The sequence below is a fragment of the Equus asinus genome, chromosome 4 (genome assembly GCF_041296235.1).
Source record: "Equus asinus isolate D_3611 breed Donkey chromosome 4, EquAss-T2T_v2, whole genome shotgun sequence".
In the NCBI taxonomy this organism is placed as follows: domain Eukaryota; kingdom Metazoa; phylum Chordata; class Mammalia; order Perissodactyla; family Equidae; genus Equus; species Equus asinus.
In genome coordinates this window covers 16,517,151-16,532,680 of record NC_091793.1, presented here as the reverse complement: position 1 = coordinate 16,532,680, position 15,530 = coordinate 16,517,151, and the positions used below count along the sequence as shown (strand labels likewise).

At 40.9% G+C, this 15,530-nt stretch overlaps 1 protein-coding gene across 2 annotated transcripts in view; it reads left to right on the top strand.

Moving 5' to 3' along the window:
* Positions 1 to 15,530, top strand: part of ATXN10 (ataxin 10) — a 190,076-nt gene that overhangs the window by 155,055 nt on the left and 19,491 nt on the right. For both annotated transcript variants that reach the window (XR_011502527.1, XM_044777897.2), the window contains exon 10: positions 1,862 to 1,925. Coding sequence is in view for 1 of the 2 variants with exons in the window: in XM_044777897.2 (XP_044633832.2) it covers positions 1,862 to 1,925 (64 nt within the window). In the remaining variant the exon portion in view is untranslated. The remainder of the gene's footprint in view (positions 1 to 1,861; positions 1,926 to 15,530) is intronic.

Sequence of the window (15,530 nt, the reverse complement as noted above, 5' to 3'; positions counted from 1 at the left end):
AAATATATTTGTCCCCCTTTATTACACAAAATGTTCACATATCAGCCTGGTCTGTGCTTTGTGTTTTTCACTTAACATTACATCCTGATGTCCCTCCACAGCAATACACGAGCAAGCTTCTCCATTCATTTTCACAGCTACATAGAAGTCTTTTGTATTTGTGCCATAGTTTATTTGACTAGCCTGTGTTGGTGGACATTTGAGTTGTTTCCAGGATCTCTGTTGTTATAAATCATACTGCACTCAACATCTTTAGTCATAAGAGAAATGCAAATCAAAACCGCAATGACATACCATTTCACACTCACTAGGATGGCTAAAATAAAAGACAATAATAAGTGGTGACAAGAATGTAGAGAAATTGGAACCCTCATACATTGCTGGTGGAATGTAAAATGGTGCAGCCACTTTGAAAAACAGTCTGGCAGTTCTTTAAAATGTTAAATACAGAGTTACCATATGACCAAGCAGTTCCGCTTCTAGGTGTAAGGCCAAGAGAATGGAATACATAGATCCATTCAAAAACATGTATACAAATGGTTGTAACAGCATTGTCCTTACAGCCAAAAGGTTAAAACAGCTCAAATGTCTATCAGCGGATGAATCGATGGATAAAATGTGGTCTGTCCAGACAACAGAATATTGTTCAGCCATAAAAAGGAATGAAGTAGTGACACGTTTAAACATGGATGAACTTTGAAAACATGGTCAGTGAAAGAAGCCAGTCACAAAAGGCCACATATTGAATGATCCATTTATATGAAATGTCCAGAATAGGCAAATCCGTAGATAGGTAAAGTAGATTAGAAGTTGCTGAGGGCTGGAGAGAAGAAATGAGAATTGTTTCACAACTTTGTGAACATACTAAAATCCACTGAATTGTATACTTTAAAAAGGTTTTACGGTAAGTGAATTATATCTCCATAAAAACGTTTATAAAAATATAAACTGTCCTGCAATGAATAACCTTGTGCAAACACCGTTTCGTGTGACAGTGTATTTTTGATCTACAGTCCTAGAAACGGGATTACTTGGTCAAAGAGTAAGTGACACGTGATTTTGCTACATACTGCCCAGTTCCCCTCCCTAGGGGTTTTCCATCTACCATTCACTAGCAGTGTGTGAGGGCACTGCCTGCATATGTTGTCAAACTTGGTTATTTGCCATTCGGAGAGGTGAGAGATGGTATCTCAGTGTAATACTAATTTGCCTTTCTTTTATCGTGATCAAGATTGAGCATATTCTGATATCTCTATGGTCCATCTGTACTTCTTTTTTTTCTATGCCATTTCTGTTCATGTATTTCATTCATTTTTCTACTGGATTGTTGGTCTTTTCTCAATTTTTACAAGTTCTTTATATATTAAAATATTAACCCGTTGCCTGTGATAGCTTACAAGTAATTTTTCCAGTTTTCATTTACCTTTTTAAAAAATGTGAAAATTTAGAACCTTTTCCCTGTTGCTTCTGGATTTTGAATCATAGAAAAGCTTTTTCTACTCCTAGCTTAGAAAGAGAATTCACTTACTAGTACTAGTGAACTATATTAGACTCAGATCCACTTGGACTTTATCCTGGTGAACAGTGTTAGGAAGAGATCCATTTTCACCCTTTTTTATATGGCTACCCAGTTGCCCCAACATTTTTGAGGAAGGGTGAAAAGAAAAGTAATATATCTCTTTTTGTTTATATGACTGTTTCAAAATATTTCTGAGTCGATGTGTTCCAGATAGTTGCACAAACAGTGTTATAGCAGTGAGTACGGAAATAAAAAAGGAGAAATGAAGCATCTGTAATATCTGATGAATCATTTGTAGTAGCTGTTTTCAGTGTATAAATTTGTCTTCTCCATTCTCTCTAGGTAAATGAGCTGGATGGCATTCCATTGATCCTGGACAGCTGCAGCATTGATGACAGCAACCCCTGTATCCTTACATGTGAATCACTGAGCATTAGTTCACAGCTGGGGCCTTAGCATAACAAGTCCCTTTCCTGGTGATCCTTCCCTAACTGGCTGGCTTTCTTGTTTGCTTGAAGCTACGAACGCTCTCTCAAGGTTAGGGTGCAGGACCGTCACTCCTGCAGCCTATGCAGTGTAGTGAGCTCAGGCTTTCGAGGTGAACAGGACCGCACCTGCAGCACCGCCACATCGTGCGTTTCTCGCACCACTTTGAACTCTAAACCAGCTTTCTACTAAAACGTGCTTTAAAACTGGGGCAGAGAAAGCTCATCCATGGCCCCTGTGTGTGCTGCACCTCACTAATGTCACCTTTCCAAACTGTGTGTTCCTTGGAGTAAATTTGAGAAATTTGGCAGTTTCTTGCTATAAAGATTTTAAGTATCCAGTCCTCAGGAAGAACCATTTTTAACAATTGTTTAGTGATATAGAAGCATGGGGAGCACTCTGAGCCCCCAGGAGTAGGGAGAAACATTTCAGTGGCACCAAATTCTCGTTTTTGACGTGTTCTGTCCTGCGACCCTCTGTTACCAAAGCTGCGGGCTCTGGTTCTGGCCCTTACCTGAGTTGACCACCCTTGCTGGAGGGTATTCGGCAGGGAACTTACTTATTTCTTAGCATTTCACCCAGTAGTTGCCCTGTAGGATACGATCTTAGTAGAGTGACAGTAACCGGGGGTTGGATACAGCCTGTTGAGGTTTGAGAGAGAGTCCGTTTAATTTCAAGAACTTCCCTGGTGAGAGCCGAACTCAGCCCAGTCCCTGGCCCTGGCCGCTGCATGGCCTTAAGGTAATTGCGTGTGTGAGGGGTGTGAGGAAGGACTTGGGGAGCGTAACCCCGTGGCACACAGTGAGGAGCCCAGCCTAGGACCGAGGAGACAGGACGAGGGCGTTTTGAAAATGAAATTCCCCTCACCGTGGTTTCTGTCAAGAAGAGAAAAGGAGCTGATGAAAATCATGTGTTTCAAAGTAAATAGATTGAGAAATGCTTATTATTTGTGCTCAAGATACTGTCATTTGTCTGATTAGCAATAGAAGAGAGTCTCTTATTTTTAAGAGCACAGTAGCTCACAGGCTCAGTCAGGGAAAGACAAATGCACAGCCTCAGGGGACTCCTCTTCCAGGTGAAGACGGCTCGGTTCACTGTGCCACATCCTAATCAGGCACTGCAGGCTGTGCTTGTTGTGAGTAGAGTTTTGAAATTTTTTAGCCCCAAAAAAGGAAAAAGGAGAAAAGAAAGATTTCCATCACAGGAATGCAGTAAAAGAACATTTAGGTGCAATTGCAGATCTTGCATTTCCTGATGAAAAAGATGATTTATTGTGAAAGATGAAATTCACCCACAGTTTTACTTTTATATTCCCTCAGTTGACCTTTTAGTGAAAAAAGGTTTTTGTCATTAGTCTTTGGCTTCTAGCAAAGACCAAAAAATTACAAGACTGTTGCACACAGTACGTGATAGCTCCGCAGATACATTGTGTGTGACTCGTGCTTACTAAGTCTTGACTTTAGCATCCTCCTCGCCACATATTCATTTGTTCATTTCACTTCTCCTTTCAGGAAACATTTATTGAATCCTTACTATGTGTTTACATACATTACCTTGTTTAATCCTAATAACTCCGTGAAGCAGACACTGTTGTCACTAGCACCCCCATTTTGTAGATGAGGAAATAAACTGAGTGAGTCTCAGTGACTTGTCCTAAAAGTCAGACCCAGCATTTAAACTTGGTGTGTGCCTGATTCTCAGCCACTTTCCTAAACAGCCTCCTTACGGGTCGCTGAGGGGGACAGAACACATACGGAGAAACCACAGTAACATATTTGGATAACAGAGAAGTCATTCAGAAGTATAAATTGAAAAAGTTTATGTGGATAATCTATAAAGATAACTGGTTTTTATAAAGATAATTATTGAAGCATTGCAAGATCCCAGAATCTCCTCTAAATGTCAAGAAAAGGGAAATATTACATGTTTAGAGTTATGTACATTCAGTAATTCTTCGGAGTTTTATTTATTAAGGCCTGCCATATTTTAAAGGCATATAAAATATGCATAATTAATATTAATACTAACCATAAAGGAAATTTTATATTTTATCTAATAATAGATATGAGATACATACTAAAATATCAAAGCAAAGAGAAAATAATGGTTGAATGGTCAGAAATGAAGAAACATTATAGCCTAGGGATTTAATTTTTAATTTGAGCCATGAATTAAAACTTGGCCTTCCAAGTAGCCAGAGCAACTAGGGGCATAACAGATTACAAAGTGAAACCACACCATGCTCCTTCATGCTGTTTCTCTGCACCTGCTCACAGGCAAGTTTTCTGAAGAATTACCTAATTACCCTGGCCTTGCCCCCTCACCTCTCTTTTTCTCTCCTTACCCTCCACATTCTTATGTTTTTTTCTTTCCTATATTTTTCATTCATCAAAATTTTAAATGCTTAAAGGTGTTGAATGGGAGAACAAGATCTCTGTCTTCACCCTCCATGCTTTTCAATTCACTTTTCTTAGCTCTTTCTTCTAATAGTTGCTTTGGTATATCTAAATAATATGCTTTGCTGCTGTTTCTTAATGTATCAAATTTTGATGTTCTGTATTTTCTTTGTTATGACATGAGGATTTAGCTCTTGTACACCACCTCCTCTCCTCCCTCCCTCATGCTTCCACTGTGGTTAAGACTACAGATGCCATTTATTACTGCCTGCATGGCTGACGAGGCCAAGCATCTTCTAAATGTTGATTTGCCATTTGGATTACTTGTGTGTGTGTGTGTGTGTATACATAAAATGTGTTTGACCAAACATTTTGCCCATTTTTTCATTGGGTTATCTCTTTATAATTTATTTGTAATAGATCTTTGTATGTTCTAGATAGAAGCTCTTTGTCAGCTACGTGTGCTGCTAAATGTTTTTCTCCCATTCTGTGACTTATCTTGTCATTCTCTTTAAAATTTCTTCTGATCAACAGAAGTTCTTAACTTTTAGTCAAATTTATCACTTTCCCTTTATGGTTAGTTTTTTGAGTGTGTATCTTGTTAAATATTTTCCTACCTTCAGATCATGATGATAATCTTTATTACCTTCTGAATACTTTATGATTTCACCTTTTATGTATGTAGGTCCGTAATTCATTTGGAGTTGATTTTTGTCTATGGTGTGAGTTAGGGGTCTATTTCTATATTTTCATATGGACACACAATCGTCCCTTCCACTTATTGAAAAAAACATGCAATTGCCCACTATAGTGCTACCTTTATCATAAGTCAGGTATTCATTATATGTGGGTCTGTATTTGGACTCTGTTTTCTTTTCCACTCATCTCTTTGTCTATCCCTGCACCAATACCACAGTCTTAAGTACTATTACTTTGTAATGTTTCTTGATATCAGTTGAGTAATTCCTTCCAACTTGTCTCTTCTTATTTAAGAATGTTATGGCTATTTTGGGTCATCTGTATTTTTGCATAAAAGTTTTAGAACCAATCTGTCAAGTTCAACACATTCATGCTTGTGTGCTTATATGTACACATGTAGATACACACACTTGTGCACACACACGAAATCACCAAAAAGACAATTTAAAATGCCCATATATTGAATTATTCATTGAAATTGCATTGACTAAAATCAATCTGGTGAGAATTGACATCTAAACAATACTGAGTCTTCCAACCTATGAACATGGTATATCTGTCCATTTATTTAGGATTATTAATTTTCAACTTTTTCCGTGTATTTTGATAGCTCCATCGCATGGATTTTGTCATGTATTTTTGTTACCATGCATTTAGTGTTTTCTGATTTCTTTTTGAGCCATGGATTATTTAGAAATACGTTTCTTAATTTCTAAACAAATAGGCATTTTCTAGTTATCTTTTGGAGGTCGATTTCCAGCATAAATGCATTATGATTAGAGAGCACATGCTTGATGTTCTCTGTCCTGTGAAATTTAGTAAGATTTGCCTTGTGACCTGGTGTGTGGTCAGTTTTTGCAGATGTTCTGTGTGTGCTTGAAAAGCACGTCTAATTCCAGTAGTGGGGTGCTGTGTTTTATACACGTACTCTAGGTCAAGTGTGTAAAAGTTTTATATTTTTACTCATATTTTTGTCTACTTTTGTTTTCCAGTTACAGAGAGAAATGTTTTAAAATAGCCTATGATTATAGATTTGTCTGTTTCTCCTTTCAGTTATATAAATTTTCCTTTATATGTTTGGAGTCGATGTTATTAGATACAGGTATGTAATAGGTCCTGAGAAATGTGCCTGTTATCATTATACAGTGACCCTCTTTATCCCTAAAAATGCTTTTTGCCTAATATGATTATAGCTACTCTAGCTCATTTTTGGTTGGTATTTACGTAGGATAACTTTTCCACCGCTTTTATTTTCAGCCTTTCCGCATCAGGTGTTTCTGTTAAACTGCATAGAGTTGGTGTTTTTCTTAATCCGGATTGACAGCCTTTGCCTTGCGTTTAGCTGTTTGTCTTTCCTATTTTACTTCCTTTTTCTCTCTTTCTTGCTTTCGCTTCGATTGATTGTATAGTTCAATTTTTGTCTTTTTCTAGTTTAAGATTTCTTTAGTCTTTTTTCTATTCTGTTAACTAGTTCCCTGGGAAGGTACAGTATTCGTCCTTTCCTAAGGAGAGTCTGTTTCTCAAACCTTTACCCCTTCCCAGATAACACAGGCCATTTAGCATCCCCAGCTTACATGACCTTCATGTTGGATGTTGTCATTCTAGTTTTCCAAGCCCATAAAATATGATTACTGTTGTTCTGTAAGGTCGCTGTCCATTAGATCTGTCCACGTATTTGCTGCTTCCCCTGCCCTTCACCCCTTCTTATCTCTCTGTTTGTCCATCTGGGATTATTTTCTTTCTGCCTAAAGCCTTTCTTTTAGAATTTCCTTTAAAGTGGGTCCATTGGTGGGGAACTATAATTGGGTTTGTTTGAAAATAAATTCCTGATACCAGCGTTTTGCTGTGATAGCTACAGGATCTCAACATTTTAATACATATACTTTCACTTGATTTCACTATTTCCAGCATGGTGTCTGCACCCTCAACTGTTTTTGCTATCCCCCATACCAGAGTGTCTCTCTTTTACCCTTTCATTGAATTGATGAATCTTCCAATCTTCTGTTGAGGTAGAGGAGGGGAACTGGGGGTCCACCTACTTTTTAAATTTGCAGACAACCCTTCTATTTTCACTTTTACATTTGCCTCCCAATAAAGAGAGACGCGGGGTCACCAGCGCCTGAGCTTTGGGGGACTCGGCAGGGCAAACTGAATTGTTTCTTTGTTTTTCCCGTTGCCAGCTTAGGATCAGCTTTCTTAGGTTTGCTGAATTAGTTGCTAGAGCCCCTTATACAGCCATAAGGCATAGTCCTGTTAACTTCTTGTCTGCCTGCCTTTTAGTTTCTGAAATTCTTTTTGTCCTTGTGGGTTTGTGCCTTTTAAAAAGATCCACTGGGGCTTCAAAAGGGAGTGTGGATAGATGAATGTGTTCATAAGCTTCATTATTTGCCTCTTGTCACCAGTCACCAGTGAATTGCCAAAATCAGTGGATACTTTGAAGTTCTCATCGTATTAAAACTCAGTTCAGGGGCTGGCCCCATGGCCGAGTGGTTAAGTTCATGCACTCCGCTTCGGTGGCCTAGGGTTTCAACAGTTGGGATCCTGGGAGCAGACATAGCACCACTCATCAGGCCACGCTGAGGCGGCGTCCCACATGCCGCAACTAGAGGCACTCACAACTAGAATATACAACTATATACTGGGGGTGCTTTGAGGAGAAGAAGAAGGAAAAAAAAGAAGATTGGCAACAGATGTTAGCTCAGGTGCCAATATTAAAAAAAAAAAAGCTCTGACAGTTGTTAAAAAAACCCTTCAGTTAACAGAATGAATCACTTCCTCCTTAGCATACTGCTTTTTTCTTGGCTTTCATGATAGTACCTTCTCTTGGTTTGGTTTTCTTCATTTCTCTGGCTCCTCTTCCTCATTTCCTTTGTTCTTCCTCTTCTACACAACTTTTAAATGTTGGGTGACTCCTGGACATACTAGAGCCCCGGAGCTCTCTTCTCACTCTACGGTTTTCTCCCAAGGAATCCCACCCATTTATTCCTTTGTTCATTCAGTGTTTATTGAACACCTTGGTCATCCCGAACACTCTTCTGGGCCCGTAGAATGACAAGGTTTCCTGTAAGGAGGCTCTTGCAATCATCCAGGCAAGAGATGACAGTGGCTTTGGCCAGGCTGGTAACCAGGGAGATAGTGAGATGGGGTTGTATTCTGGGTATTCCCATGGCTTTAAATCTCGTCTGTTCACCTGTGGCTCCCAAACTTAATCTCTAGACAAACCTCTCTTCTGAGTCTCAGACTTATATCTCTAATTCCCTGCTTAACATTTTGCTTGTATGTCTTACAGACATTCCAAATCTAGCATGTCCAGAGTTAAGCTGTTAATCTCTCTCCACAGACTGCTCCCTCTCCTTCTCAGTAAATGGGGGAATATCTCCATCCATCCATCCACCTGCTCAGGTAGAAACCTGGAAGTCAGTCATAATGCTGTTTCTTTTTCATTCTCCTGCCTCTAGAGTGTCAACAGGTCTTGTTGATTCTCTCTTCAGAATATGTCCCAATTCCACCCACTTCCCTCCGTCTCCAGTGCCACCGTCTAGTCCACACTGTCATCCCCTCTGGCCTGGGTATCAGCAGGGGCTTCCTCTCTCAGTTTCTGCTCTTGTTGTGTCCGGATGGTTTGCAATTCCTTCCATTCAGTGTGAGCTTTGAAAACCAAAGTTGGATCACCCTTCTCTGCCTCTTGACTCCCCCTGCCCCAACGCCATCTCTAATAAGCATGCTCTCATTTATGAAACCTCCAAGACTGGTCATTGTACTTCAAATAAATCCAGAATCTCCAGCACATCCTAAAAGGTCCTTTCTGATCTTGCCCCTGCCTGCCTCTCATTTTTCCAGAGCCATTCTCCCACTTAGTTAGCATTTCCCAGACATGCTTTCCTTTTTGTTTCTGAAATATATCTGATTTCCCACCTCAAGGCCATCATCCATGCTGATCTCTTTGCCTGAACTGCTCCCCCCCTGGCCAAGTCCTTCTCACTCTTCAGATCCAACTTCCTTCATCTCTTCCTCCCTGAAGCTTCCCCAGAGCACCAGTCGAGGTTAGGTTTCCCGTCAGCCCCTCCTAGAACCTGCTCTGTTCCTTCAGCTGATTATAGTCTGTAATTAAATATTTGTGCATTTACATCTTAATTACCCCCTAGACCAAGTTCCATGAGGGAAGGGACCATTTTTTCTGTTTTTCATCTCAATATAATATGGCACTGTCTGGCACATAGTAAATGTCCAGTAAATATTTCTTAGATGGACAGACGAATGAGTAAAACAGTGAACAGATAGCAGCCTGGTGAAGCGTGTGTGTGTTTGCGTATTTATTTGGGGGGAGAGGAGTTCTAAGCACAAGAGAAATTTCTCCCATGGGTTCTGTGATTCCTTTGTGAATTAAGTAAGCTTGGTTTGGCAGTGATATTATTTCAGATTTATTTGGTTGTTAACCCCTTTTTCTAATAATTAACACCAGCCAAGCTTTTCTTGAACTTTAATTTCAATATTTTGTGTTATGTTAAAAAGCAGTAGATATTTTGAATCTACTTAGACTGGGAATTGGTGCTGGTGTTAAATATGAGTTAATAAGCATACTTCCTTTCTCTGATCACTCTGAATTGGGATGGACTTGTGATCTATTTGGGTAGCAGGGAGCCAAAGGGCAATCTGTGGTTAGGACCCTGTGAAAGACTTCCACTTTCGCGGCCACCCTTCGGGATTAGGAACTTCAGGCTGGCATGTCAGAGCAAACGGGAGCTGAAAACTCCTGCAGGCCAGGAAGGAGGCTGGTAGGCTTACTGTCCCATTTCTTGGAGGGAGCTGATAGAGGCCAACAGGGATTTCCAGTTCCAGGGAAAAGACAACATCTCAAAGGGGTGCTTAACTTGGAAGGACTGCCCTTGGCTGCTGCTGCTTAAGGGACACAAGCCCAGCCAGCGCCCAGCTGTTCACTCACCCCGCTCACTTGTGGATCACCCACAGTAATGACATAGTAGCAGATGCCATCGGAAAATTCCAGCTCCGCTACCACAGAGTCCATTTCTTATTTGTCAGTTTATTGTGGCAAGTGGGATTTTTGTTGTTGTTGTTTCCAAATAGAAACAGCTGAACTTTATTTGAAATGTTTTTCTTTTATTCTTTTTTGATCTATGTTTTGATCAGTTGTCCTTGATGTGGGCTTTTTTTTTATATTGTTTTCATTGGAGGGGGAGGGGACATGGAGAGAGTGAGAGACCAAAGAGGATTTTTTTCTCTTGTTCTTTCTTTCTTTTTCTCTTCCTTCTTTTCTGTCTTTTCTTTTCTTTCTTTTTTTTTTAATTGAATGACCTCATTTGTAAGTTTCACTTACATTCAGAAATGTAACAGTTTATAGGAATAATAACCAAACAGTATTTTCCCGAGTGATTGTATGTTGAGGAAGCATGGCATAGTGGCAAGAACATCAGCTCTGGGGCCAGACAGACCCAGTTCTGCCTCTTCTTACCTTGTAAACACTTCACTTAACCTCTGAGCTTTAGCTTCTTGTCTATAAAATGGGACCTGCCCCCACAGAGTTATGGTGGATGTGAGATGTCCTGTTTGTAAAGTACCCAGCATGTAGTTTCTCAACAAGTAGATGTTCTTGTACAAATGTCCTACTACAGCTGTTAATGGATCGCTATGAGAAAGGTGAATCTTCATCTATGATTATACTGTGAATCAGTGGTAAAACCCAAATAATAATGATAGTAATATCACAGAACAGAACAGAGAATCCGGGAACAGATTCACACATGCACAAGACAGGGCCCACTGCAGTTCAGCGAGAAAAGGATGGTCTTTCCCATAAATGTTGCTAGACCAATTCACTGTCCATAATGGGAAAAAATAACCCACCACCCCTGCTTCACACCATTCACAAACATTAATTCAAGATGAATCATAGACCTCAATGGGAAAGATGAAACAAAAGAGCTTCTAGAAGGAATCATAGGAGAATATGGTTATTATCTTGGGTTAGGCAAAGATTTCTAAAACAAGACATAAAAATTGTAACCAAAAAGTGCTAACTGTAAGAGAAAGACTTTGAAAACATGTTTGCATTTCATGTCTTCGTATTACATTTATATCCATTGTGTGTAAATGACTGCTACAAAACAAGGAACCGATAATTTGGTTTTTAAAAATGGCTAGGACACTCATAGAACTTCACAGAAGAGGAAATCCAAATGGGCAATAAACATATGGAAAGAGCTCAACATTATCAGTCATCAGGGAAATGCAAATTTAACCCACAGTAAGTAACCCACCAGAATGGCTACCAAGTTATGGCAAGGACATGGAGCAACGTGAACTCCATTGCTGAATCTCCATTGCTCCATTGCTGAATCATTGCTGAATCTCCATTGCTGGTGGAGATACAAATTGGAATACTCTCTTTGGAAAACTTTCTGGCAGTGTCTGCTGACACCAAACATACACCTACACTGTGAGTTAGCAGCTCTACTCCTAGGTGTATCCCCAAGAGAAATGCATACATGTCTATCAGAAGACGTGTGCAAGAGCGTTCGTGGTAGTGTTATTTATGATAGCCCCAACATGGAAACATCCCAAATATTCATCAGTAGTAAAATAGATAAATAAACCGTGGTATGTTCATACTGTGGAATACTATACAGCAGTAAAGAAGAATGAACTGCTTTGTGTAACAAATGGATCAATCTCACTAACATAATACTGAGCTAAAGAAGCCAGATTCGAAGAGTATATACTATATGATTCTATTTACATGTAGTTCAAGAGCAGGCAAGATGAGTCTATGGTGATAGAAGTCAGAATAGTGGTTACCTTGGGGTTAGGAGGGTGAATATGCATAGGGAAGGGGAGCACAGGGGCCTTGCAGGTGCTGGGCACGTTTTAAGTCTTGATCTGGGTGGAGTTACGTGGATGTTTACACATGAGAAAACCCATCAAGATGTATACTTGAGATATGTGTGTTCTGTTGCACATGTTAAAAAATTTTAGAATCATTTATTGTTATTTCTATATGCCAAATCCTGTGCTATCCCCTTTACATACATCATCTTACAGATTTTTTTTAATATCCCTCTTTGTTGAGAACTATCTCCATTTTACAGATAAGAAAACGAAAGCTCAGAGAGTTGGTTTCCTGGCTTTAGCTGGTCTAAGTTCTCCCAGCTCGTGAGTGGCAGGGCCAGGGTGCAAGCCCAGGTTTGTCTGACTCCAAGGCGTGGGCTTTGGTCCTGACTCAAGTGTCTAGACTTCCACGTGGGTGCCTCACTCACTCCCTCAGCATTTCTTTCAAAGGTACTCTCTTGGGGGACATGTATGTGTTCAGCTGTATTAGAGACAGTTTTGAATTAATACTGTTGAGCATCTAGCACATAGGACCCACTCACTGCTCTGTTTGACCTTGGATAACAGTCAGGATAGGTCCCTGAGCCCTGAGATGGTAGCCTGCATGGAAAACAGGTACCTCTCCCGTTTCTCACTCCTTCCTCCTCTGAGACTTTAGTCATGTGCGTCTTCTCTTGGAATTTTCCCACGATCCCCCTTTTCTGCACTGAGTCCCTCAGCGTGGCATTTTATGGTTCAGTTGTGTTGCTCTGCCACTCCATGAACATATCACATGGAAATACCTGGATATGTAACTCTTTCCCTCAAAAAGTTTATCCTAGGCGAGATCTGTGTCATCTTGCTCCTGCACCTGGAGTGCACACCCCACATTGGACCCCATAGACCCGAGAGAATGTTACCAAAATGTGTTCCAAAGCATATTGTTTTCTGCAGTCTCTTAAATAGCTGTTATATGAGCGAGGGCTTCTGAATAATATGTACGTGCATATATATAGGACTTGTGTTAAGCAAGTGTCTTTCTTATAGATCTTCACAGAGTCTTTACTATTCTCATGTGCATTTTGGAAATTCTGGACCATAGGGCCGTATCTTGGGAAATGCAGGAATTTTTAGGATAAAATGGAAGCACGTTCCATTCTGGACATTTCTCAGTGGGGAATCCAGCTTGTGTGACTGGGCTGCCAGGCGGCAGTGAGACGGTGGCCGTGCAGGGAACTGTCTTCAATGTCTCACAGTGGCACAGCTGGCTAGATTTGATGTTGTTTATAAAGGGTTTCAGTGAATTTCCACACCAGAGAAGTGCTTATGCCACGTTCACAAAATCATGCATTTCTGCTTTTAATATCTTCCTGCCAAAATCAGTCTTTCCTCCTCTGGAAGGGAAGGACTAGTTATTAAACGGCGGTAAACATTCAGGCATCCTTTGTTCAGTTGTTGAGCTGACATTAATTAAAAACTAGAAAATCTCTTAATGCTGTTTTGCTTGAAAAGATAAACTTTTGGTTTGGCTTCCCAGTGATTTAATTGGGTTTTTAAAGCCTTTGGTTCTCTTACCCCTCCCCTCACGTGATTGAAGATGAGCAAACCAGACCTCCCTCCCCATCCAAAGCAAACAGGTGTGCACCCGCAGTTTCGCAGGTTAGTGGAGGCCTCCTTGGGACCTTGTGTGAAGTGAGTTGAGAGTGGGGCTAAGGATTGGGCAATGCACCGGTGCCGCTCCCAGGCCAGTAAGTGTAACATGCTGCCACCAAGCAGGCTCTCCCCCCCCCCCCCACCAGCCACAGATGCAGGGAAGTCGTCATCTAAAGAGACCCATTCAGAGTGAAAAGGGAAGAAGACCTGTTTCATAGCTTTTACGGTGTCCCAGCAACAGGGCTGGAAGCCGAAAGTTGGAGGAGTTGGATGTAATGTAATGAATGGAGGCCTTCACAAAAGTGGACTCTTTCCTTGTTCAGGTGTTTTGGCAAATAGTCAAATTATGTTAAAATGAGACTAAAATACTTCAAGTTGTACTCCTTCAGATTGTGTCTACTTAGCTTTAGTTATGTGCTTCTCATTTTCTTACATCTCTAAAATCATAGAGGCTAGAAATGAAAAGTTTCGTCGCCACACTAAGATTTCTGCATGGTGACGACTGGTGTGCAGAGTAGGTTTCCTCTCAAGTGCGCTTCGAGGGGGGCAAGCATTGCTGCGCGTGCCTGCTCTCCCACCTCGGGCCTTCACAGTCCTGCACTTGTGTCTGTCCTGTGGTTTTGTCTTGCTGAGCCTGGTTTGCTCAGCTATTTCCCTGTCTCCTGGAGGGCAGAATAATCAGGTTCTGCTTTTATCTTCTTTACTTGCATTAAGAGCAAGGTTGCTTGAGGTTTGTTCTCACTTAAGTTAGAAAAAGGGAGGGGCTGGCGTGGTGGTGGCGCAGCGGTTAAGTTCGCACGTTCCACTTCTCCGTGGCCCGGGGTTCGCCGGTTCGGGTCCTGGGTGTGGACATGCACCGCTTGGCACGCCATGCTGTGGTAGGCATACCACATATAAAGTAGAGGAAGATGGGCATGTATATGAGCTCTGGGCCAGTTTTCCTCAGTGAAAAGAGAAGGATTAGCAGCAGTTAGCTCAGGGCTAATCCTTCTCAGAAAAAGGGAGTCTGTCCTTCCGCAAGGTGAGGTGCCCAGTGTGAACCATGTGGTCTCTAGGTGGCCGCTTCACCCTGTGCAGGAACCGGGGCAGGAGTGCCCTCATGGCAGCGCCAGCGCAGAAGGGGCCTTGGAAGCTGCTTCCGTGGACTCCCTCTCACTTTAGCCACCTGGCTTTGAGATGACACAGTGCTTTCTTAATTTTACTTCTCCATGGTTACTATTAATGTTTAAAGTGCCACTATGTAAAATTCGTTTGAAACCAGAAACAAAACTTTAGGCAAACATTTATTGCCATTAATTCTTTTTCTTAAGGATCTGTTTCTTGCGGCTGATTAATTTAAGGATGCTGCCTCATGAGTGTAACTGGCACATAATCTGAATGTTAGGGGAAGACTGTTGCTGGGAAAACAGATTAGAAATGCTTGCCTAAATAATTTCACCTCAGCAGTCTTCCCTGGCAGTTGTAAGTTTACTGACCTAAGAAAGTATTTTTAATTTTGAAACTACAAGAAACCACCTAAAATATTTGTTTATTGTTATATCATTCTTTGTGGTTTAAAAGCAATTTTTTTAAAGACTATTTTTTTTAAAGACTACTTTTTTAGAGTAGTTTTAGGTTTACAACGAAATTGAGGGGAGAGTACAGAGATTTCCCATGTACTCCCTGCCCCCACACATGCACACCCTCCCCCACTATCAGCATCACTCACTAGAATGGGACACTTTTTTTTACCAAGGTTGAACCGACACTGACACGTTGTTGTCACCCAAAGTCCGTAGTTTGAGTTCACTCTTGCTGTTACATATTCTGTGTGTTGAGACAAATGTATAATGACACGTATCCATCATTGGAATCCTGTACAGACCATTTTCACTGCCCCAGAAACCCTCTGTGCTCCGCCTCCTCCTCCCTCTCCCCCACAGACACTGACCTTTTTATTGTCTCCCTACTTTTGC